We start from the raw sequence: 25,075 nt of genomic DNA on the forward strand, positions 1-25,075 counted from the left end.
TCCACTTTCTGTATCTCAATCAGGAGTTTAGTAATTTTCCTCTCAGCATTCTCAATCAAGATGTTAATAAGGTTTCTGGAGCTATTGTTAAGCTCCTTTTCCCAAGTAATATATAAATCTGGCTACAAATCCTCATACGTGGGTATGATCTGTGACCTCAACCCTCGTGGAATCCTGTTAAGGTCTAGATATTGTTTCAGTGTAGCAGCATCCCACCATTTATTCAATTCTGTCCTCTTAAGTGACTCTAGTTTCACGAACTTGGCCCTAAGACCTTCTTTCTTAACATTCTGGGACGTACCCACTGCTGCCCCTATCGTGCCTCCTGCAACAAGATTACTAAATAGTTGTTCAGCTTCCTTGTCTCTATTCATGTTCACCCTTGTGGCTGCTTTGTTACTGATAAATACAATGAATAGCTATTGGTAACCAGTAAATCAACAATCAAGCGCATAGCAATTCAGGGAAAAGTAACAGTTCACTTTTTCAAAAATGGTGCGACAGTGTTGGTTACCACAACCCCACATGCATCCCCCTAATCAGTGGAATAACTCTAAGAACAAATTATGTCCTTCCGAGCACACAATGGTCAATAATATATCACGTGTAGGTAAGTATCCTTCTTAGTCGTAGGTCCAGGAAGCACAGATTCCAAGGTAATATAATTCCAAAGAAACAAAGTTCCAGAACAAAAAGATATGCTAAGCATTATCCAGTAGGCACAGCTTCCAAGGTTTATTGGTTCCAAAGAAACAAAGTTCCAAATCATAAAAGATATGCGCACCTGCAACTCGTAGGCTTCCTATACATCTTACTACCTAGTTTGTTGCCATCCACAAAGAGTTCAATATCTAGGAGTGTAATGTGTTCCTCATCATATTGTGTAGTAAATTTAAGATTTAATTCATTGTCGTTTAGTTAGTCAAAAAAAACTTTCAATTCATCCACCGAACCAGTCCAAATTAGAAAACAATCATCTATGAAACGTCCCCATGGTGAGAGAATGGCCCTGAAGGAACTACGCAGCAATAAGGATATTACTATCCGTATGGCGGACAAGGGTGGTAATATCGTGGTTATGGATACCAAAGATTACAATGATGAGGTGTACTCACAATTGAATAATGAGCAGTATTATGAAAGACTTGTGGGGAACCCTCTGGAAGCATTGACTAAAGATATCAATCAACAACTCAAAATTTGGTATGATTTGACATTATTGAACCATGATGAATATATGTACCTGTTGGTTGTTGCACCAAGAGCGCCCTGCATGTACACCTTACCTAAGGTACATAACTGTAGAGATACCCCACCAGGGAGACCCATTATTTCGGGTATTGGGGGCCCTACGGAGAGGCTATCTCAATTTGTTGGGACCCTTTCTTTATCTGTTGTGTTATATCTCAATTTGTTGACAATTTTCTTAGGCTACATGTACACAATTTACCATCATTTATTGAAGACACAAAGCATGTACTCACTATGCCTTACGCGTTTCAGACATTGCCGTCCTTGTTCACAGACAGGGAAAGTAAGAGCAGCAGCAGCGTTTGTGGACACACCTGATAAGCATTTCCCAAGGGCAGTAGAACCCACTTGGGAGGAACATTTGTGGGCCAACAAGTACCAGCATGCAGTGTGGCACCGCCCACTGGGGCAGGATTCGGGAAATGCTTATCAGGTGTGTCCACAAACGCTGCTGCCCTTACTTTCCCTGCCTGTGAACAAGGACAGCAATGTCTGAAACGCGTATGGCTTCAGAGGCTTGGAATTTGGGGTGTGTGATCCTGTTTGCACTGCGGTCTTCAAATAAAGGTGTTAATCCTCACGAGTGGCGTCTCCACATTTGGCAACCTTTGTGATGTATTTGAGCGGCCGGTCCGGTCGCGGAGATGCCCTACTGCTTAAAAGCGGACCTTGGCAGCTTGAATTTTCAGCGCTGATGGCGTGGGGTGAGCCGTTTTGAAAGACTTGGTATGCAGCACACACAGCTTTCTGGCACCAATTCGACCCACTAGGGTAAGACATTTGTGTTTATTTTGAAGGGCAGCAGAACCCACTTGGGAGGAACATTTGTGGGACAACAAGTACCAGCATGCCGTCTGGCACCGCCCACTGGGCGCAGGACTTGGGAAATGCTTATTAGGTGTTTCCACAAACGCTGCTGCTGCTCTTACTTTCCCTACCTGTGAACAAGGACAGTAATGTCTGAAACGTGTAAGGCTTCAGAGACTTTGAATTTGGTGTGTGTGATCCTTCCATTGACCTCTAGATATACATATATAAAAAATATTTATTTTTCAGATAGACACGCATTCACTGGATGATGTCATCAGTAATGTCATTTGAGATGTCATCAGTGATGTCATGAGTGATGTCATATGCGACGTCATCAGCAGTGGATTGTAGGCGCGCAAGTTATAGTTAGCTGAACTAACTATAGCGGGGGAATTTCTATGGTTTTTTATGAGTGAAATGTCCAGCTAACTATAACATGTGTGAAACCTATGGTTTTTTCAGTGAATTTATAAGGTTTTTTAAATGCTAATTTTTAAATGTGTTAATTGTTATTTTTTTTACACTGATTTACTACATTGTAATGGAATGTAATGTAATGTAAAAAGTTCTTATAGAACGCACTTCCACCCAGCGGTTTCATGGCGCTGTAGGCAATAGAGAGACAGAGAGAAAAAGGCGGAAGCAGAAGATGAGGGAATTAATTGTGCGCCTTGCGGAACAGGTGTGTTTTCAGGAGGGACCTGAAATGAGGGTAAGAGGTGGTGAGCCTGAACTCTAAGGGGAGTGCATTCCAAAAGGAAGGGGCAAGAAACTAGAATTTGAGCCCTCCATGTTTCTTGCGTTTAAAAGTGGGAGTTTTAAGTAAAGCAAGATGGGAGGACCGGAGGTTCCGGGGGGAGGGGGGGGGGGGGGGGAATATAGTGATGGAGAAGGGAGGAGATGAAGGCCGGGCCGAGGCCAGCCAATGCTTTAAAGAAGGTGCAGCCCAATTTAAAATTGCACCGTTCAACTACGGGGAGCCAATGAAGAGTTTTCAATAGTGGACGAACGTGCTGATGCCTAGGCTGATTAAAAATCAGTTGTGCCGCCTGGTTCTGGACCAGCTGTAATCGGTTTAGTTGGTAGGCGGGGATGTCAACATAGAGGGAGTTGGCATAATCTAGCCTGGAAATTACCAGGGCCAGTAAGGCCAGGGTGAGGGTCTCTGTGGTAAGGAATCGAGATATCTTACGGATTTTAAGTAAGTGAAAGAAGCTAGAAGAGACCACCGCGTTAATCTGGGGTTTCATCGATAGATCCTTACAGATGACCACCCCTAGGCTTTTGGCAGAATCAGCAGGGCAAGGGGGAAGGCCTAGTTAGGGTTCCACGGGTTGGATGTGCCCCCGATAAGAACCAGTTCGGTCTTATCTGGGTTAAGTTTCAAGTGATTTGCCCCCATCCAATCACTAATGTGACACAGAGTGGACTGGAAGTTGTGAATGGATTGGTCTGAGGGGTCGGTATCGAGGATCAGTTGAATGTCATCTGCATAATTAAATGCAGTGACATTACTGCCTCGTAGAGAACGGATAAGGGGGGCAAGGGACAAATTAAAAAGAAGGGGAGAGAGAGAGGAGCCCTGCGGGACACCACATGTTAACCTGGCCTTGTCAGCAGAGAACTGAGATAGACGGACAGCCTGATGACTATCACTCACAAACGAGCGAACCCAGTCAAGGGCTGAACCCCGGATGCCGGCCTCCTCGACACGGCCGACCAGAATATCATGGTTGACCGTGTCGAAGGCGGCCTACAGATCGAGAAGTACCAGAGCCTGTCTGGTATTGCAGTCCGCCCCACTCCACAACTCCTCCATCACTGAGAGAATGACCAGCTCAGTTGAGTGGGCAGGTCGAAACCTGGCCTGTTGGGAATCAAGGAACTGTGAGTGTTCAATAAATGAACTCAAACAGTGGGTAACATGAGCCTCAAGAACTTTTCTAAGGTAAAGGAGTAGGGAGATAGGACGGAAATTATTCATAAGGGAGGGATCAGCATTAGGTTCCTTGAGGATAGGCACCACGACCGCGGTTCTAAAGGAACTAGGGACTAAGCCTGTTTTAAGTGAGTTGTTGAGGAGAGTCAGAGGGGGAATAGGGCAGGCAGAAAAAGCCTCACGCAAAACGTGGGGGGCAGCAGTCAATAGAGGAGCCAGAGCTCACCTTATTTAACAAAGTTAGAAACTCGTCCTCCGAGATAGGTGGTATTTGTGTAATCAGCTTCGAGTTGTGAACAGCGGGAATGGAAACAAAAGTGGGTGAGTCAGAGGGGACTAAACAAGAAATACTATTTTTAATTTTAGTAACTTTTTCAATAAAAAAATTAGTTAAGGGAGTCACAAAGTGCCTGGGAGGGGGAAGGTTTGATGGTGATCCTATCTGGGTGTGAGAGTTCTTCCACAATAGAAAAAATATCTTTAGCCTTGGAGGCTGAGTCAGTAATTTTCTTAGAGAAATAAGAAGTTTTAGCTTGCAAGATAGCTAGCTTGTAATCTTTAAGCAGGGTCGTAAATACCAGCTTCTTGTCAGGAGCATAGACTCGTCGCCAACAGCGCTCGGCCTGTCTAAGTTTAAGTTTTTTTACTTTAAGTTCCTCTGAAAACCCTCTTTGCGCGTCATGGGGGCGTTTTAGCCTAACCTGTTTGAATGGGGCTACAGTATCGCTAGCAGACTCAAGCCAGCGCTGCAAACCCAGCGCTTGAGTGTCCAACGAGTCGTCCTCCGGTGGGGAAGAGGCTCCAAGTAAGGTGACAAAGGAGTCCAAGTCGGCCCTATTCCAATTCCTAGCAGAGAGGTTGCCCTCGAGAGTACGACTAACATGGGTAGTAATGGCGAAAGAAAAAGTAATAATAAAATGGTCCGAGCAGGTGCAGGGAAGGACAAGGGGAGAGGAGATGTCCAAGTTGTAAGTCCATACCTGGTCAAGGGTATGGCCCTTGATGTGAGTTGCTAGGCGGAAATGTTGAGAGCAATTCATACCCAGTAACAAGTCGGAAAAAGTGGATGAACAAGCACTCTCTCTGTCATTAAAGGGCCAATAGTTAAAATCCCCTAAGATCAAAATTTTTGAATTGTTGATAACCAACTGGGAGAGCATATCGCTAAACATTGACGGGAAATTGGGCATGGACTGAGGGGGCCGGTAGACTAAAACACAAATAAGGGGGGCCAGAGGGGAATCCAATCTAAGAATAAGGCAGTCAACCAAAGGGATCGCAGTAATAGCTACTGAAGAAAATCTAATGGGATGTTTAATAATAGCTGCCACCCCGCCACCCGGCTTACCGGTGGGTCTATTGGTTAAGTGGACTGTGGCAGCGTCCCTACCGCTTTTAAAAACCAAAGCGCTTCTGCTCGCATGCTTAGCGGCGCGTGAGCATTTTATGCTATTATTTTAAATTTCCACATTTTTTCCTCTCACCTGGCTGGGAAGCACAGCGTGTTGGCAGCGTGTTGTGTGAGCCCTTTGATTTTAGCTCGGCTGAGCTTGCTAGACTGTTCACGGAGGACTGGACTCGCCCCTCCCTCCCGCCTCGGTCTGACGCCGGTGATTAGCGCCGTTTGTGCAGAGGGCGTGGAGGATCCGAGCCAGGCACTTCCGGTTGGGAACAGCAGCGCTCTAGTGGTTGGAACGCTGGGGGGGATATAAGGCGGATGTGTTGTCGACAGCGCAGCGGGCGAGCGCAGCGGGCGCGACGAAGGCGCGCCGGAGTTGCGCCAGAGTTAAGCCCGTCTGCGCCCGTCTGCGGCCGACTGCGGCCTGGGGCCACAATCCCTGCCTCTCCCTCCTGTCAAGTCTCCTGGAGTCGAGATGAGTTACTTCTCCTCCGAGGAGAGCTATGTGGGCTATGTCCCCATAGCATTGACGCAGGGACCAATGCGGGCTGCAGCCACTGCGAGTACACCTTTAACACCGGTAAGGCACTAATCGCAGGCAAACATACTTTGGTATGTGGCCTATTAAATGTTCGCTCCTTACGGAAACACTCCCTTGATATCCGTGACCTCCTTACGGGGAAACCATGGGATCTTTTATTCCTTACGGAAACGTGGCTTGATCAAGACTCCATGCCGGAGATCATTGAGGCCATACCTGAAGGCTACTGCCTACATAGGCTAGACAGGCCACGTGGGAGAGGGGGCGGTATAGCCATTGTTGTGCGGCAAGATTATCAATGTCAGCTGGATCGCACTGCGATCGATGACAGTGAAGCTGGCGTCTTTTCCATTTCCATTAATGGCCGCTTCACCCTGAAAGGCTTGTTAATTTACCGACCACCAGGCTCTTCCACAGCCTTTGCTGGAAAGCTAGTGGAAGGTGTCACTGAAGCCGCCCTACGCTCGGATAAATATCTGGTCCTAGGAGATCTTAACCTACACCTAGATACCCCCTCGGACAGAGTGGCGAGCGAGCTATGCCACACGATGGCTAGCCTACAATTCGAGCAGAAGGTACTGTCACCCACCCACAAGCTGGGTCACCTTCTGGACCCAGTCTTTGCTAACTGGAGCCAAGTGAACGCCCAAGTACCGATTCCCATCGCATGGTCCGATCATTTCCTCGTCCCTTTTACCATCGGAATACAGGGACCCCGCCCCGATGACCCTCCCGCTGATAAACATCCTAGGCGCAGATGGACAGCATTCTCCCTGGCCAAATTCAATCAGGCACTTACCGAGAAAGGTCATCCTGGGGGCGACGGGGTTGATGAAGTTAATTTCAACTTGGACCAACGCATTTTGGAAGCCTTGAATCAGGTGGCATCTCTGGGTATGTCGAAATCAGGCGGCCGAATACAACGGTCGGCGCCCTGGTTCAATGAGGACCTGCGTACGGCCAAGGCTGCATGTAAACGCGCCGAAAGGAAATGGAGGATCGCATACTCCACGCAGGCCAAAATTGTTTACACTGACTGCAGACGTGCCTATCACATGTTGATTAGGAAAGCTAAATCATCATATTATTGCAATAAAATTGAGGAAGCTAAGCAGTCCACCAAGGAGCTTTTCTCTATTTACAAATCTATTGCAATAGGAAAATCCGCCTCAGCACCAAAGAAACTTTGCACTACGGAGGGCTGTAATCGTATTGGAGTACTTTGCAACCAAGGTCTCCAATATATATAATTCTTTCCCCCGGAGGACAGATAGTGGCATTGCCCTCTTGGAACCCCCAAGAAGGGAAGGGGAACATCGGTTGACCATGTTTGTCACCCCCTCCACTACGGAGCTTCTTCGTATCTGTGGATCTATTAAATCCGGTTCCCCTAGAGACCCGACCACCCCCAACCGGCTTAAGGACAGCTTGTCAGTGCTAGAGCCCTATGTGCGTCAGCTCTTGGACACTTCCTTTGAGTCTCAAGTGGTCCCGAAGGCCTGGAAACAGGCGGTGGTACTTCCCCTGCAAAAAAAGGCAAACGTTAGCTTTGAAAAGCTGGAGAATCTCCGTCCTATTTCCCTCCTCCCCTACATGGCGAAGGTGGCGGAAAAAATAGCCAACATACAACTCATGCAGTTCGTGGAGACGGCTTCGCTACTCCACGACTCGCAATTTGGCTTCCGTCCCCGTCACTCGACGGAGTCTGCTCTCCTCGTGGCGGTGGAGGCACTCAGACAGGGAGTTGACGAGGGCCAGACGATGGCACTGATCCTCTTAGACTTAAGCGCAGCATTCGACACTGTAGCACATTCCACCTTGCTACAGTGTCTGAATGGAGGTGGGGTGACAGGAGCTGCGCTAGGATGGATTAAGTCCTTCCTCTCTGAGAGGTGCTTCCAAGTCAGACTGGGTGAGTGCTACTCTAGGGAGATCGAGCTGGGCCAGGGCGTTCCTTAGGGTTCGTCCCTGAGCCCAACTCTATTCAACATCTATGTCTCCCCCCTAGCGGCCATTGTGGAGGGTCATGGCCTCCGCCTGGTGTCCTACGCCGATGACACGCAGTTGGTCATCTCCCTTTCGCGCGCGCCCGGTCTTGCGGCAGACATTTTCAGGAACTGCATGAATGACCTTGCTGCCTGGATGTCTGCCAACTGTTTAAAGTTGAACGGGAGCAAGACCGAGGTGCTCGTGGTGGGGGGTGTACCGTCGGCGTGGTCGTCGGCGTGGTGGCCACCTTGTTTGGGGGAAGCTCCCGCTCCCTGCCGTGAGGCCAGGAACTTGGGCGTGTGGCTCGACAGGGACCTCACCCTTGGCCCACATGTCGGTCGGGTGGCGGGGGTATGTTTCAGTGTTCTGAGAGCCCTTAGGAAAGTTTTAGACCTGCTTCCTATTTCAGCGCGTCAGACGCTGGGGCATGCCTTGGTCACCTCCCGACTTGATTACGGGAACCTACTCTATCTGGGGGCCACAGGCAGGGTCATCGGTCGTCTGCAGGTTCTCCAAAACGCGGCAGCGCGGCTGGTCCTCAGACTCCCTAGGAGGGCATCTGCCAAGCCAGCCCTGCGAGCGCTCCATTGGCTCCCTATTGAGAGGAGAGTGCAGTTTAAGGCTCTTGCCACCTGCCACCGTATTTTGAATGGCAAGGCACCTCTCCCGCTTCAGAGCCTAATAGCCTACTATGAGCCTACACGCAGCCTTCGGTCCTCACAGACCGGGCTGTTAAAAGTACCTAGAATTTCTAAAGCTCGCATGGGAGGCAGATCCTTCAGATACCTTGCCCCCAAATACTGGAATAAACTGCCACTGGAACTTCGGCTTGAATCTTCCGAAATCCAGTTTAGAAAAAAACTTAAAACTTATCTGTTTCAGTAGGTAGCTTGGTTGGGAGGAGGGGGGACAGTCACTCCACTTGTCATAGCGCGGGGACACGCCAGTGGCGTAACCAGGCGCTTAATAAATCTCCAATAATAATAATAATAATAATATTGGCTTGGATGATATAATAGCCTGGTGGAACCGCCGCAAGGATGTCCGGGGAAGATTCCTCATTCAGCCATGTCTCTGTGACAAAGAGTATGTCGGGCTTATCCGAGTCTAAAAGCTGGAAGATCTCCAGCTGATGTTTGACCAGCGAGCGGGTGTTCAAATAGCTCACCGTGAGATTGGAACTAGCAACTCCTTTGACAGGAGGAGGAGGGGGGGGGTTGGCCACAGGGATCTTTGCGGCAGGAGCAGAGGCCATAGCTACCGTAGCGACAAACTCCGGGAAAACTAGACGAGGACAAAGTAGACCCAATGAGTCCAATCTGGCAAGTATAGTTGAGCAAAGGGGCCGTTGAGAGTGCAGAGGTTTCAAGTCATAAGCAGTATAAGTAACAGAAAGGGCAGAGTGGCCTGCCCCTTGCCCCGGCCGGGCGCAGACATGGTTTTAAACCAGGCATCTCCAACCGGTCGATCGCGAGCTACCGGTAGCTCGCCGAGGTCCGGTGAGTAGCTCGCTCCAGCATCCTAGTTCTGTAACCCTTTTTTGTAATTTTACGTTTTTCGGCTTTTTTTTTTAATATCAGTTGCCCGCCCTCACCAAAATCAGCTGCTCCGATAGGCTGAGTTGAAGTTATCTGGGCCGGGCTTAAGAGTACGACGTAGTTCGTCATCTGCGTGATCTCTGCGCCACCTGCCTCGTCCTTTTGCAGTCTGGCACCACGCTTTTAACCTGCGCAACGTGTGCTAGAAGGGGCCGAAAAGTTTGGTAGCGTGTAAGTGGCCTACCTTTTCAAGTCCGGCACCACGTCTCTGATTTGCGTGAGGAGCAGCCCATTAATTGGTAAGTCCTGGCCTCAAAAAGTTGTGATGTCTTAGTTTGTTAGTTTGCGAGTAGTGGCGGCTGGAGGACAGCGAGGGAAAAAAACAACAAGAGCAGTCTGCCTGGCCTGAAAGGGTAATTTTCCCTGCTTGATGTCTCATACCCCGTGATTCTTACACTCATAATAAAGACTGTTAAAATGCACACCAGGTATTGACAGCAATAGAGCAACAGAAATGTATATTTACATATTTTAGGAGACAATTATTCATGGATTCGAGGCAGCTTCTTGTGGTGTGAATGCTGGTGCCTAGAGACAACTGGAGCGCTACTGTGTTTACGTTACCGAATACCTCGGCTGACTAAAAAAAAACGGCTGGATTTCTCCATCAGCAGGGGACAGAAACAGCCTAAATTGAAAAGGATTGGAAACGCAACTTCAGCTCAGCCCTTAGCGGTGATCTAAGGTGCAGGTTCAGTGCTACATTAAGAGCACTGCAGACAGCTTTCTTACAGCTCTGCTACAGTATTCCTCAAGAGGACCCCAGGTTGTGTGCTGCGCCGCGGGTACAACTGGTGGAACAGAAGTGAACTTTCCCCTCCCGCATTACTGCAGGACAGAGTCCATGTGGCACCTAAAGGTACCACGAGGGATGTATTTGGTTCGATACCTACATGCCCCCGTGTCAGAGGTTATCAGAGATGCCAGTTCCAATGCAAATGTTATATAGAGCGGGAGGAGTGAGGTGTGCCAGGTTCGGACCACACCTTGGAACACAAATGTTTGGAGACGTACAAATCTGGATAAGATGTATCTGATTTTAGCAATGCCATCAGCAACAGGTCCAAGGTGCCTCTGACTAGTTAGTAGGCCGTTCAGTGGACAAAAAGCCATTGAATAGGTGTTTATATTACTTTTAATCACAAATGGGTGTGACAGCGTTGCCCTTTAGTGATCAAGGAGTGGTCAGTTGTCCATGGTGCTGCCTGTACTGATTGTTTGATACCACATTCCTAGCCAGGCTGAGAGCTCGTGTGAGATGTTTCGCATTCCAGTGTCATATTTGGGTAACTTTATTTGAAAGGTTCTAATCCAGGATGTGTCAGAGTGAATAGAGAAAAGTACTTTTCAGCAGGTTAGCAGGCAGTAATGTGACGACTATGGCTTCTGTGCTTGGTTGCATTGCGAGGGTGTCGAGGGGGGTCTCTTATAAAATGCGCTAGCTGGTTGGCCTTTAGTAGCTCATGATGATTTTCGCTGATCAGAAGTAGCTCTCACTACAGAAAAGGTTGGAGACCCCTGTTTTAAACTATTTAATTTTAGATATTTAATTTTTTTAAATTACATTACATATTTTTAATATAAATTTAATTTTTGTTTTTTAAACATTGAAATTGTAATTTTTATTTCATTTATATATATTTTATATAGCAGGTAATGATATCCTATGGAAGGAAATCAAGTTAATGTAAGTACGATGAGAATTACTTTTCAGGCTCAGTAGCGGGTTGAAAGATGCAGCACGGAGGTCTCTCCTGATAACAGGTGAGTAAATCAGAATTCGTAGTTCGGCTGATTTTAGAGGAATTTTTTTAAGTTCCAAAACTCCACATTTAGAAGAATTTCCAAGTGAAACCAGACAATGGATTCCTATGGAAGGAAATTCAAGTTACTTTAACCCCTTCGATGCTGATGACGAGCTCAGCTCGTCATCAGCCACGGGTGATGTGTGCGGATGACGAGCTGAGCTCGTCATGTAACGCGGTTATTTTAAAACAGCCGCACAACGCAAAAATAACCGCAGCAGCGATGCGGTTAAGTATGGTTAGAATTACTTTTCAGGATCAGTAGCGGGTTGAAAGATGCAGCACGGATGTCTCTCCTGATAACAGGTGAGTAAATCGGAATTCGTAGTTCGGCTGATTTTAGAGGAATTTTTGAAAGTTCCAAAACTCTACACTTATAAGAATTTCAAAGTAAAACCACTCAATGTTACCCAAGGAAGGAAATTCACTTAGCAGGTAAGTAGTGTTATCATTACTTTTTCTTACTCAGTGGTGGATCCTGGATCCAGCACTGGTGCATCTCCTGTAAACAGTTGAAAGAATGCTTTCAAGTCATACATGCGATTTTTAGGGAATATTTCTAGTTTGTGAAAATAGACACTTAGAAACTTTTCTGGTGAAAACCAGACAATGGATTCCTATGGAAGGAAATAAAAGTCACTGGTAAGTACAGTTAGAATGACTTTTCAAGGTCATTGCTAGGCTAAAATATGCAGCACTGGGTTCTCTCCTGATAACAGGTGAGTAAATCAGAATTTGTTGTTCGGATGATTTTAGGTGAATATTTTAAAGTTCCAAAGCTCCACACTTAGAAGAATTTTAAAGTGAAACCAGTCAATGTTAGCCTATGGAAGGAAATTCAGGTTACTGGTAAGTATGGTTAGAATTACTTTTGAGGATCAGTACTGGGCTCAAAGATGCAGCACCGAGGTCTCTCCGGATAACAGGTGAGTAAATCGGAATTTGTACTACATCCAGTAAGCTCCACAGAGCTGCATAGTAGAGAGATGTAAAAAGGGGCACGGCATACACCACCTCTCTGCAATGCAGCGCAGTGGCGCTTCCTGGAAGCACCTGGGGGACTAGTTGGCCCCCATGGTCCCTCAGGTTTGAAGTTGAATTTTTTCCCCAGCTTAAAACACACCACAGGGCGTGTTTGCACACATCACGTCAGGCCCCGTCCCCTCCCTTCACCACTGTCTAAACGCGCCCTGTCACCGTTTAAGTTGAGAGATTAAGTCCCATTCAATCCTAAGGATCCGTAGGGTCAAACTAGCCCACTAGGTACCTCCAGTAAGCACCACAGAGCTGCGTTGCAGAGAGGCGTAGAAAGGGGCGTGGCGTCTGAACACCTGTCTGCAACGCAGCTCCCTGGCGCATACTGGAAATACCTGTTGGGCTGTTTGGCCCTCAGGGACCCTCAGTATTGAAAGAGAATTAATTCCCCAACTTAAAACGCACAACGGGCGCTTTTACACACTGAAGAAGGAAGGGGGCGTACCCTGAGGTGACATGTCTGCAAACACGCCCTGTGGCGCTTTTTAAGTTAGAGAATTAATTCCTCTTCATTCCTGAGGTCCCCTGTGGTCCAACTAGCCCACCAGGTACCTTCAGTATACGCCAGGGAGATGCGTTGCAGAGAGGTGTTCAGAGGCCACGCCCCTTTTTACAACACTGCAACGCAGCTCCACGGGACTTACTGGAGGTACCTGGTGCGCTAGTTGGCACCCAGGGGTAAATGTAAATGTAAAGTATTTGTAGAGCGCACTGCTACCAAGCGGTTTCGTGGCGCTATTACTCATACCGCTGTGGAACCCTTCCTGGCTTTCCCTGTGAAGTGTCCACTCCTGGGCACCCCCAGGGTGAAGCCAGGCATCCTAGCGCTGTTGGGGCCGTTGTGGAGATTAAGCAAGCTATTGCCCAGAGTTGCAGCGTGGGACCCATGATTGGAATAGGCACTGAGGCGAGAATATCAGGTCCGAGGAATTTTTGAGCCCGAGACCCGCCGAGGTGGGGATCGAACCCTGGTCCCGGGCCAGAGCTCTGCATCAAGGTCTGCCACTCTAACCATTGAGCCACACTTCTCCACACTTCCCCAGTATTCAAGGAAAATTAGTTCCCCCTCTGAAAAACACGCCAGGCGGCGCATTTGCAGAGTGTTGCAATCAGTCACTTTAAGCCCCGCCCCTCCCCACCTTCACCACTGTGCAAACGCACCCTGTGGCGCGTTCTAAATTGGGGGATTAAGTCCCCTTGAATACTGGGAAGCCCTGGGGGCCAGCTAGCCCACCAGGAACCTCCACTATGCACCAGTGGGCTGCGTTGCAGAGAGGTGTAAAAAGGGGCGTGGCCTCATTACACCTCTCTGCGGCTAGATGTCTATCAGATTCAATTATTTACATCACACCTATCTCACCCCCAAACGGACAGCACAAATACATCTGGATGCCAGAGATGCCTACTCGGGTTGCTCTGCCGATTCTGCGGGAATGCCCCTCTATAAGTACCGTCTGGGACGTGATACTCACCCATATCTCCCACACCCTGGGCTACCACTTGGCAAAGGACACCCCACATTGCTTGTTAGGTCTCACTGCCCGCAACAGTAAACGTAAATATCCCAACAAGTTCATTGAATTGACTCTAGTTCTTGCCAAACGGCAGGTCGCAATGTCCTCAAAGTCATCCCTTCCACCAGCCCTAAAGCTGTGGCTCTCAGATTTACACTCTGGGATACTGGCTGAACAAGACACGCTACGCAGAGTCAAGGAGAGTCGTGGGGGGCCTGCCTCACCTCCGGACTGGGAAAGATATATGACTACAGTGGAGTTCAATAACATATTACAGTTGAGCAGCTATGTCACTTCAATATAACGGGATTAGGGACGTCTCAACTTGATTATAACAATGAAATTAGTGGTGTGCTATAAACACACTGATTTCAGGTTCCCATGGGATAAGGTTCCCCTTTGCTGTACATTATAACAATATTGTAAGTCACAAGGAGCTCCATGACAATATAGAGAAACATGGCTGAAAGCAGAGCTCCTTAATACAGCCATGGAAATCTCAGGTGACTTGCAAATCAATATTAATGTATAGCAGAAGGTATGTTATGCCTTATAATAAATGGTCGTATCACCACTCATCCGACAAATCACTTAAATACTTGGTCACTTGATCATTGATATGAAAAAGATAATATGGTTGCAGATATTAAGAATAATAGCAGAATCTGTAGTGAAAAATTAAAACACACCAAAAAGTTGGTAATAACCGGTCTTTCACTTTAGCTGTGTGCTATAGCAGCAGGCTCTGTAACCTCAAACTGAACTGTAAAAAATGAATATAGTTGAGCAGCTATGTCATTTTCTTATTACACGTGACTAGACACGTCACACCTCAACTGTAATAAGGAAATTAGAGACAGGTTTTTATACTGGGATTGTAAGCTTCAATATATTATAATGTAATAACCAAATTAATTAAATGCCCCAGAGTTGGCTCTTGTATTACAGACTACAGATTAAAACCTAACTGGCAATAGGGGCGTGGCCAGCAGCATGGCCGAGTGAGACGTGCTTTCGCCAAGCTCGGGCTGAAAGCCTGATCCGACGTTGATTCTGGTGACTCGCGGACCCGGAGAATATTGAACGCACCTGCAGTCATGCCCAGTTAATTCCTGGAGTTGGTGGCTGTGAAAATAAATCCCCAAGGCGAGCTGCAGTGGCTGGTCTCCTGGCCTGCTCCGCCGCCGTCAGTGGCACCCAAGACTGCGCCGCAGAAGAGTTGAGGGGGCGGAGAGCAGACCAGAGGGATCGAGGCTGCACCTACGGAGCTCCGGGGGACAAGAGCCGCTGAGGTGAGCTGCCCTCCTCGTACCCCATCCGAGTCTGCCTACGTGGTGTGAGGTCCCTGAGGGCGCTGCTGGCGAAAAGTGCTCCCCTCCGGGACTGGAAGGAGCTGTGGCGGAGATCCGACGTCCTAGGGGAGTGCTCGCGGGCATGGAGGGACGCCCGAGGCTACAGAGCTGATGTGCGGGGCGCCTTGGAGAGGGATTGCTCTCAAGCGGTGAGACCGGATCCGCAGAGCGGCTCAGCTACGTGAGGCAGTCTGGCTTTGGAATCGGGAGAGCGGATGAGAGGGAACAGCCAGTGAAGCACTCTCCGGGGGAGCGTTGCTCAGTGAGGAGTGAGAACCAGAGAGAAGTGGTGAAGGGCTGCACCTGGTGACCGTGTGTCTGGTGACACCCGATGGAGCACTGGTGCAGCGGGTCTCCCCCCCCGCTCCCTGCCTATTCTTTATTACCCCCTGGGAGGCAACAAGGAGACAGCCGGGAAGAACAAGGCCCCCTGGCCTGTGTACAAGGGAAGCCTGGCGAGGAGGGCCACGGAGGAGCGGATGGTTCTGGTCGGTGTCGAGCACTGTAGAGGGCGGCATCTTAACTGTTGGTGGGGCGTGGGCACCGGAGGAGATAAGCAGGACCAGACGAGGTGACAATTAGGGACGGGCCTTGAGGGACCCTCGCGGGCGCCACCTGCCACACACTACCCTGGGGAGGCAAACTGCCTATATACAGGCCTGCACGGTGGGCAACCTGTGCATCAGGAGCGTGTTTAGCGTAGGGTGGGCTGGCTGGACCAGGCTGTCCCACCCCCCAGCTAAGCCACAACCACCGATTTGGGGGATTACACTGCTAGCCCAAGACTAACGCCACCTACTATGGGTAAAGACAGAGAACCGAAACCGCCACGACAGGGCAAGATGGACCAGTATGCGAAGGTCATTGTCCCCCACCAACTGAGGAACGCCGGACCCCCCGCTCGGATACAGACACCCTCCTTCAAGTGATCCAGGCATCCAGGATGGCATTGGCCGGTAAGATTGGTGCAGTGGGCACTGACGTATCGCTCCTACGACAGGACCTCAGGAATTTGGCAGCCAGGGTCACAGAGAAGGAGACTCGGTTAGGCGAGGCAGAGGATTCAGTACAAAACCTACTGAAAGGTATGAAGGAACTCCAATCCTCTCACAAGGACTTGCTATGGTGGGTGGATGTTGCGGAAAATATAGCACAGCGCAACAACCTCCGCTTTGTGGGCTTTAGAGAGGGAATTGAGGGGACGAACATGCCTGAGTTCCTGCACTCATGGCTCCGGCGCACCCTTCCCGATGGACAAATTCTTTACATGCTTCGTCATAGAGAGGGCCCACAGGGCGTTGATGGCCCGACCCCCTGCAGGGGCGCAGCAGCGGCCCGTGATAGTGCGCTTTCTGAATTTTCTGGACAGAGATATGATACTTAGGAAAGCCAGGAAGCTTGGGGAGATCCGCCATGAAAACACACACATAATGATTTTCCTGGACTACAGTAGGGAAGTGCAGAAACAGAGAAGTACTTTTGACTTCGTAAAAGCCAAACAGAGAGCATAAAATTCAGTACATATTACTCTTCCCCGCAAAATTGAAAGTGCAATTTCTGGGCAAATCCCACTTTTTTCAGATTTTGGAGGAGGCCTGGCACTGCTTGGAGGAACGCCCGCCCTGGGCAGATCGGAAACACAGGCATGCAGTGCGATGCCCTCGGGAGGGATAGGCGTACGGCCACCGGACTCGCAAAGGGTTGCATCCTGGAAGCGACTCCATATGCCCATAAGGATACGGGAAGATTTAGAAGACGAAACAGTGGTTTACTGGACTCTCGACAGGCATGCGCACGCTCCGTCCCCTTGGACGGCCCCAACCAGACACCGAAAATGAAAATGAATACAGGAACTCTTCCTCCGGTGAAGAGAAGGCGTTGGGCCCCTCTATGCACCTCTTGGCTGCTGAAATACTGGCGATGGAACAAGAAAAATTAACATAGGCCGGGGCCTCCCAGGGCGAACCTCCAGATTCCCACTCGTGAACAAGGGCCTGAGAGCATGGCCGTGGAATGGATTGATATTTCGGAGCATGCACGTTGGACACACATTCCCCCTTATTTCTCTTTTCCTTCTCTACTCCTCTCTTTCTCTTCCTTTCTCTGGTTTGGTTGCCGACATCTACGGAGTACTAGAGGTTGCCTGCAGAGCCGTAGTAGACAGCCCCATAGGGGCAGAAGTCTTGGACGCTTGGCGGCTCTCCCAATCTGGCAGCTGTGTTCTTTGTTGTCTTTCTAGATTTTCTCTTTCAATCTCAGTCTTCATCTTTTACTATCTTTTTCCCGAAGACTTTGGGACTGCTGCAGGAGTTGGAACTTGTGGTTTGAGTTGGGTAAGGGAGGACGACAGACCTCCACCACCTAAGGTTTACTCCCCAGCGCCTGGCCAGGGATGAGACAAGGGAGGTGGGGTGGGAGGGGGTTGCAATAGTTCTACAGTTGGGGGGGGGGGGGGGTTTCTTCATGTTTGGTTGGTATAATGGTCACATGGTCGCTCAGGTATACGCGTTCGCCTGTTGCCCCCTCCTGGGATACACTCCGAACACGCCACTCGATGGCTCCAGTAAATGAACATAGACCTCACGCAGGTGGGCAGGAAACGAACCGCTATAGGATTCGCACATGGAATGTAAATGGCTTAGGGGATAAAATTAAGAGAGGGCTGGTGTCAACATACATTAAACAGGTACGCCCTGATGTCATCATGTTGCAGGAGACCCACCTTAAGGGTGCGAAATGTGAGATTCTGGCGAGAGAAGCATATATAGTACTGGAACATGCGGGATACACGGTGGGCTCACGGGGATGAATATCCTGATTAAAAAATCCCCTCCCCTTTTCGGTGACACTGACTTGGATGGACCCATACGTGAGAGTATCAGGGACATGGGGAAGGCAGAGGGTCACAATAGTCTTGATTTATGCCCCCCGTATCTCCAGGCCAGGACCCTTTCTTGACTGGCTGATATCCTGTTATGTCATGCATGAATGGATCAGGGAACCAAACTGACATCCCCCGACTACGCATCTGGCCAGGGTTATGAACACATTGGGCCTGATAAACGTGTGGCGGCATCTCCACCTGGACACCAGAAGCTATTCATATTACTCTGGTGCACATAAGGTGCACTCACGATTGGACTAAGTCTTTCTCCCGCGGCATGCAACAGGGACTGACGGCGAGGCGGAATACCTGGCAAGGGGGATCTCAGATCACTCGCCCCTTCTAGTTAGGTTAGGGGGAGGCCGAGGGCTACCGGTGGAATTTAGAGGCTCACGGCATGGGATCTGCAGAATACCGAGATAGTGCAAGGTCTCAGGGCTGACACGAAAGTGCATTTCGCAGAAAATGTAGGAACGGTGCAGGTGGGCGTTGCAGTGTGGGAGGCTTACAAGACAGTGCTCGGTGATAGGGCCCAAAATCGAATATCATGGGAGAAGCGGAAAGCACAAGAGAAGCTTACTACCCTGGAAACCCAAATTCTAGAACTGGAACTACGCGATCTGTCGGGACGTGACCCACAGGTCCTCCGACATCTGACTGACAAACAGCGCATTATAGGACGATGGGGATAAATCTGGTAAGCTCTTAGCATGGCTTAGCCGTAAGGAAATGGATGCCCGATGGATAGAAAGCATAGTGGACCGATGGGGGCAGCCAAAGAGGGGAGATGCCCAGATAGTCCAGCCGTTTGCCTCCTATTTGCAAGAATTCAACGAAGCCAGAGAATTGGGTGAACCGGAAGAGATCATGGCTTACTTGCCCACTATTCAAACTCCGATTTTAACGGACGACAAGGAGACCCTAGAAGCCGACATATTGGTCACTGAAATTAAAGAGGCAATAACTAGACTGCGCCCTGGGAAGTTCCCAGGCCCGAATGGACTCCCATCCGAATTTTTTTAAAAAAGGGGGCAGACCTACAGACGGCCCACTTAATAGCCCTGTTTAGGGACGCAGCCCGAGAGGGTATCCCCCCCCGCTCGATCTTCGGCTGGCCACGATCTTACCTATATATAAACAAGGAAAAACCCCTGAGGACTGCGCATCCTATCGCCCAATCTCTCTCCTCAACGTGGAGGCTAAGCAATTAGCGACGATCTTGTCCCTCCGCTTGCGCCAAGTAATCTCAGGCCTGGTACATCAGGACCAGACAAGGTTTTTACCAGACAGTGACTAGACAGAATCTACGACGGACCCACAACTAGTTTATGGCGGTATAGGGACGGGAGGATCCACCCATGTATCTCTCCCTCGATGCTGAAAAAGCGCTTGACGCAGTACACTGGCCCTTCTTGGAGGCGGCTCTGCTCAAGTTTGGCATTGGCCCAAATTCAGGAAATGGGTGGGATTCCTATATGCAGACCCCAGAGCCTGGGTTAAGGAAAACGGGATGTTATCTGACGACCTTCCTATCAGAAGGGGGACCCGACAGGGCTGCCCTCTATCCCCACTATTATTTGCCTTTACCTTTGAAATAGTGGCCTGTGAGATCAGAGACAGGGGAGATACGGGGATTCCAAATATCACAGACTGACACAGGGGAAGAAAAAATGTTGCTCTATGCGGATGATATCCTGCTGTATGTCGCTCAGCCGGCTACTACTGTCCTCGCACTGTTCAGGCTCCTGGGCAGATATGGCTCCTTCTCGGGTTACACGATAAATTGGCATAAATCGATCCTGTACAGCCCAAGAACGGAGGAGACGTGGCCCCCTCTCCCTGGGGCCCTCCAGGTAACTTAGACGGGATTCAAATACTTGGGGATCTATTTGATTACAGATAGAAACCTCTCCTAATAAAGAAACATCCAGCAAGTGGTTACAAACTTTGCGGACGATGCTCTCCAATGGAAAGCCCTCCCCCTCACAGTATTTGGCTGGGCTGCAATGTTCAAAATGATTACATTGACCAGTTTCTTGTTTGTCCTACAAAATGAATACTTGCCTCTCCCTAGACGGACGTTTAGGGTGATAGATGCAGAAGTGCGCTCCCTGTTGTGGTTGGGAAAGCAACCAAGGATAGCCCAGGGCACGCTACAGAGAAACCAATATAATGGAGGGATCTCTTTGCCGGACATTGAGGCATATTATTGGGCTGGGCATTTGGCGCCGGTAAATGAATGATTCCATGCACCGGCTGATCACCCCACTTACAGGTTAGAACGGAACACCATGGCACGCCGTACCTGTTTGTTCTACTTATATGGGGGCACAGGTAGGAGACAATTACTCCCGGGCACGCAGATAGCCATAGAAGTTTGGGACAGGGCAACAAAGATAATGGGGTGGACACATAAACCGACAAAGCAGACGCCGATATGGAACTGTTCATGGTTGAAGGAGCTCCACAAACTCAGGGGCTTTAGAGGGTGGGATGACATCCGAATCTCTACGTTGAGGGATCTGGTGGCGAAGGGGGACCTTAAACCCTTTAGGACCCTGGCTAAGGAGTATGGGTTGCACCCCACTCAGTTTTTTTTAAATACGCACAGTTGCGACATGCATGGAAGGTCGGGAGTTTGCTCTCTTCTCCCCTGCCAGAATATGCCCCCCTGGACGGTCGCGTATTGCAAGAACAGATATCCAACAAGATAGTATCTTTTACGTATAAGACACTGAATAATAACATGCCAGATAGACTAGGGAAACTGAGAGAAACCTAAGAACAGAACCTGGGTACGATGGGCACAATAGATTGGCAGGCTGCCCTGATGCATCCATAGAGAAGTCGTGATTAAATCCCGCCTCCGACTCATCCAATACAAGATACTACACAGGGTATACTATGATAGGGTTCGACTACACCGTATGGGCCGAGCTAGTGACTCCAGTTGTTTCCGCTGTTGACACCTGCAGGGGGACTTCTATCATATTATCTGGGACTGCCCCATCATCCACACTTACTGGGCAAAAATACTGGGATAGATGAGTAAGGTGCTGGAGGCAACACTTCCTATGGAACCCAAGTTTGTATTACTGGGGATAACGAATTATATAGAACTGAGTCGCCCACACCTGATCTTCGCACGGTTGGCCCTGGTGGTAGCGAAAAGGAACGTGGCACAGGCGTGGGGGGCGTCATCACCCCCTCAATTGGGAGAATGGAGGAAGGGAATGGACATGTATATGGCGGCGGAAAGGGTCACCTACAAAGCGAGAGGCTGCCCCGGACATTTCGCAGAGTATGGGGAAATGGAGAAGGTATCATGGTCTCGATGGGCGTCTGGGATCTGATTGACGCGATGTACCAATTATATAGACCTGAGTCGCCCACACCTGATCTTCGCACGGTTGGCCCTGGTGGTAGCGAAAAGGAACGTGGCACAGGCGTGGGGGGCGTCATCACCCCCTCAATTGGGAGAATGGAGGAAGGGAATGGACATGTATATGGCGGCGGAAAGGGTCACCTACAAAGCGAGAGGTTGCCCCGGACATTTAGCAGAGTATGGGGAAATGGAGAAGGTATCATGGTCTTGATGGGCGTCTGGGATCTGATTGACGCGATGTGGGTCCTATTGGGTATGGCTGTTCTATAGTTCTATATGAAGGTATGTTGCTGGACATGGGCCCTAGACCAGAGGGAGTCTATTGGAGGGCGGGGGGAAAGAGGACAGTCAATAATATATTTTATGACGGAGCCAGGTTGATAGGTTAATTAACACGGTGATGTTACCGTGTGTGGTGGGTGTGGGGGGTTTTCGGATGTGTGGATAACTATTTGTGATATGCCAGTTGTTTTTGATTGGTTAAAAATGCAAATACAAATATATTTTTTAAAAAACTAACTGGCAGGACTTGAACCTATAAACCTACAACTGTCCTGAACTTCCATCTGCTGTGTATCAGCCGCCTAAGGAACAGAGTATTTTTCATAAATGCTTCTAAACGTCCAGTCAGTCTAGCAACAGGAATCCTTCAATCTTTTAGTATTGCTTTTAGATCCAAAAATCGACCCTTAAATACTGTTTTTGTATCTACAGGTGCCACACAGCCAGACATGCAGTTATTGCTCCAATTCTGTTAAGCATTAAGGAATAAATTACTTTTTAAAATGAGGTATAAAACACAAAAAAAAACAATATATACCACACAACATACCTTAATGCTTTTAGTCCGAAGTAAATAAAAAGTTCCTTTCCCAAAGTGTCCACACCACTGTAAATGCATCCACAGAGTAACCTGAGAGAATCATGCAGACTCTGGCCAGGTTGTTGAGCTTTCTAAAAAATTGAAAATAAATTGCTGGATATTATTTTGGCACATATCCTAGCAGGGACACATCTCCAAGTAGAACCTGCTCGCTATTGAGAACAAGAACGAGCCATTGGGTTGCTTTAGATTCCTGGTACCTTTAATAACACATTTTAACAGGAGGGGGGAGAGAGAGAGTCAGTGGATTCAGTCTCCCTAGTCATACGAATAAACAAAGTGGAATCCACTCAAAGTGATAGTGATCCCTAGAGTGATGGGGAACACACAGTGTTGTTTAAATGCCCCTCACACACCAACAGGCCCCTTGGTGTCATGCTTCATCATCGGGGCCTTCGCACCCCTCTACGGGATGCGGCGTGCTACGACTCGCGGATACGCAGGAGCACTTGAAGTGAACTATGTGTGGGGGTGTGTGTTTTTATACAAAAGTGTGAGTGAGGTGAGGTGAAAAAAGTGAGTGGTTAAAAAATACCTGGCACGTGGGAAAAAAAATACTTTATTAAATCCCCGGCTGGTATTATTAAAACGAAAGTGCAGGGCGTGGTTTTGATAGATACAGTGGTCTGATACCCTAATACGTATCAAAAAGTCAACATGTTTCGGAGATCAAAGCCCCCTTCTTCAGGACAAGGGTTAATGCACTTACCCTCCCCTTACTCACATGTAAAATGTAAAAGTGTAAATAAAAATTACCACAATGTGTAATGTTCCTAACAATGTTAAATGTTAGTGAGTGTCGTTGCGCCCAGTTGGCGTAAGAACCTGTGGAGACAAAATCATAGATAAACATACAGATCTATATTTCACAGGTTAAAGGAGAAGAATCAAGCTTCTCTGAAAAAACATCAGGTAGAACCAAAAATAATGGGACCCTGGAAAGGAAAAAGAAAAAGAAAAAGGACACTACAAACATACACACACACAACACCAAAATTACTCTCTGCTCAGATGGAAGGAGAGCAAACAGAAAGGAATAAAAGTCTTACTTAAAGTTCCCAAATACAGGACTTCATGAGCCTTAGCGTATATTGGGGAATCCTTCTTTTCTAATCAGAAAACCTAAGAAATCAATATCAGGGGTTCAGTAGGAAGACTTTGTCATCAATGCGCCAAAAGTACAGAGAACAACTGCTTCTCTCAATGGTCTATAACTCACGGTTACTGCAACAGCTAATCGCCTGCCTTCCCTCAACGCGGCTCCGATGAAGTGAGCTACGAAGGAATCGAGGCCCTTATATATATTGTGCCTGTAGGTAATTAGTGTTGATTAAATGAATAATGCAACCCGGGGTAGTGCCCAAATACGGAGATAACAACCTCCGAGCGTCCGGTGATGCGCTAGCGCCTTTCACTACTCTGTCGCGCATGCGCATTACCGCTCCAGAGGTACGCATGCGCGGCGAGCGAGGCTGCCGCGCATGCGTCGACGGAGACACTACGTTTAAACACGGAGCAGTCGGTTTTACAGGTAAATGCCGGTTGATGAATGGCGCTTCAACAGTAAATGCACAATGACACGCATTTGGGTGATAAAATAAAGTGCGCATATAAGGCAGTGCATTTGGGCAATTTTACCGCTAGAGGCCGAACAAAATATAATAAGTAACAAGCACAACAGTGGTGAATTAAACTACCTTTTAGAAGTTTTTTTGGATCACAATTAATTAAACTGCCTTCAAGGTTGGACTCAACAGACGGTGATTGTTTAACAGAACTTTAGTTGTAAAGGGGGGAAAAACTCAAGAAGCACGGTCCCTACCAAAAGGGATACATCCTCAATCACAACTAGGTAGTACCTCGTTGTACTAGTGTATTGACCCAGAGGAACCCCGCAGATATATTTGTTAGATGTAACCACACGTGTACATCAACAGATTGTGATGGGTAGTCAGATGGGGTTTTATCTGAGAAGGTTCCATGGAATGGAATCGTTCAGCCCAGTGGTGTCGGTTCCCAACTGAAACACCCACCGTTGCTCTTTTTCCAGGAGACCTATCTCTGAGGGTAGTTGTTCTATTATTGTCCACTGTAACTCATTCACACAGTGTTGATGTTCAATATAGTGGGTTGACATCTTAGTCGTTAGTTTCTTACACCTGATGTTGCTTTTATGTTCATTCAACCTGACCCTCACAGGTCTGGTGGTCATCCCCACATATTCCTTTCCACAGGGGCAGGTAATTAGGTAAACAACATTTTTACTGTTGCAGTTCGTAAATGCACGTTGTTCCCATTTTGTCCCATTGGTAAAGGTTAGATTCTGGCTCTTTTTTGTGAGGTGGCAGTTATTACAGTTGCCACACGGGTAGTGCCCATGTACGCCTTGCAACCTCGTCTGATCCTTAGTAGGAGGGGGTGGTCTTGTATGAACGAGTATATCTCTTAAGTTCCTACCCCTTCTATGTGCAAAGAGAGGTTTCTCCAGAGTCAAGCCACCACTCGTTAAAGTGCGCCAATGTTTGTGGACCAATTTTGTCACTTGGTTGCTGACCGGACTGTATGTGGTAACACAAACCGTCCTGTTTGCGGCATCCTCCCTACGTGGATTGTCCTCCAGAAGGGCGTCACGGTTATTATTTCGTGCTCTTGTAAAAGCCTTTTTAAATCACAGTCTCCGGATATTTCCT

The 25,075-nt window shown here is 48.4% G+C and overlaps 1 protein-coding gene across 1 annotated transcript in view; it reads right to left on the reverse strand.

The window, feature by feature from the left end:
- The window catches only part of NEIL3 (nei like DNA glycosylase 3), a 158,522-nt gene that overhangs the window by 117,510 nt on the left and 15,937 nt on the right, over positions 1–25,075 (reverse strand). Inside the window, exon 3 of the mRNA XM_086949808.1 lies at positions 22,335–22,456. Coding sequence (XP_086805934.1) covers positions 22,335–22,456 — 122 coding nt within the window. The remainder of the gene's footprint in view (positions 1–22,334; positions 22,457–25,075) is intronic.

This window comes from Lissotriton vulgaris, unplaced genomic scaffold, assembly GCF_964263255.1.
Source record: "Lissotriton vulgaris unplaced genomic scaffold, aLisVul1.2 SCAFFOLD_884, whole genome shotgun sequence".
Lineage (NCBI taxonomy): Eukaryota > Metazoa > Chordata > Amphibia > Caudata > Salamandridae > Lissotriton > Lissotriton vulgaris.